The sequence below is a fragment of the Bison bison genome, unplaced genomic scaffold (assembly GCF_000754665.1).
Source record: "Bison bison bison isolate TAMUID 2011002044 unplaced genomic scaffold, Bison_UMD1.0 scf7180017864366, whole genome shotgun sequence".
In the NCBI taxonomy this organism is placed as follows: domain Eukaryota; kingdom Metazoa; phylum Chordata; class Mammalia; order Artiodactyla; family Bovidae; genus Bison; species Bison bison.
The window spans coordinates 228,496-229,286 of NW_011494938.1; the positions used below are offsets into that span (position 1 = coordinate 228,496).

A 791-nucleotide genomic window follows, 5' to 3' on the forward strand; every position below is an offset into this window, starting at 1 on the left:
TCTCAGCCCTTGCCTTACTTCACACGATTCCAATTCCCGCCTTGAATATCTTTCCATTTACCACTGAATATAAAGAGACAAGCTATTTTCCCCCACCAGGAAATGAAAATCCAAGCTCTATTTGGATCTAGTAGTATTCTGGCTGGAAATCATGTTGCATAATGCTTCTGTTTAAGAGGAGAGAATTAGGGCAATCCTTCACTTCAAGCAAGTCAGGGCTAGCCAAAATTAGAACCCAGATGCAAGTAATTCATGCCTCATTATCCTTAATAGCAAGAAAATCTAGATGTTAGACAACATGGACATGGTTAAGAAAATTGCTGTACATCATCTCCAAGGAATATTATACAGCCACTAAAGATGATAGTCATGAAGACAATGTTGCAACATAGAAAATGTCAACAAGTTAATGGTAAGTGGAGTAAACAGTATCAGACTTCAAATAAACAGTAACTACAGCAACGTAAAAAATAATACATGAAAGATGCTAAGACTGGGGAGGCAATCTGGGATAAAAAATAACTTCTCATGAATGAGGGTGTTGGAATTATGAGCTATTTCTTTTTCTTTGTAGATTTCCTCTAATATTGTTTAATGGTGTTATAATATTTTTGCTATAGTAAATCGAGAACAGAGGCTAGTCTGAAGCCTTCAGTGAGCTGAAGCTGTCGGGACCACAAATGATCTAGAAAGAGAAGCCATCCTCACCGTATTTAAAGACAATTATGAGGACAAACACTATGGAACACGGTCTGCAAGCTCTCTCCCCTCATTTTCCCATCCAGCCACAG

The 791-nt window shown here is 38.1% G+C and overlaps 1 protein-coding gene across 1 annotated transcript in view; it reads left to right on the plus strand.

Annotated features, from left to right (window-relative positions):
* The first annotated feature begins 360 nt into the window (after positions 1 to 360).
* LOC104999961 (dystrophin-like) overlaps positions 361 to 791 on the plus strand; it is a 304,788-nt gene continuing 304,357 nt past the window's right edge. Inside the window, exon 1 of the mRNA XM_010855597.1 lies at positions 361 to 412. Coding sequence (XP_010853899.1) covers positions 361 to 412 — 52 coding nt within the window. The remainder of the gene's footprint in view (positions 413 to 791) is intronic.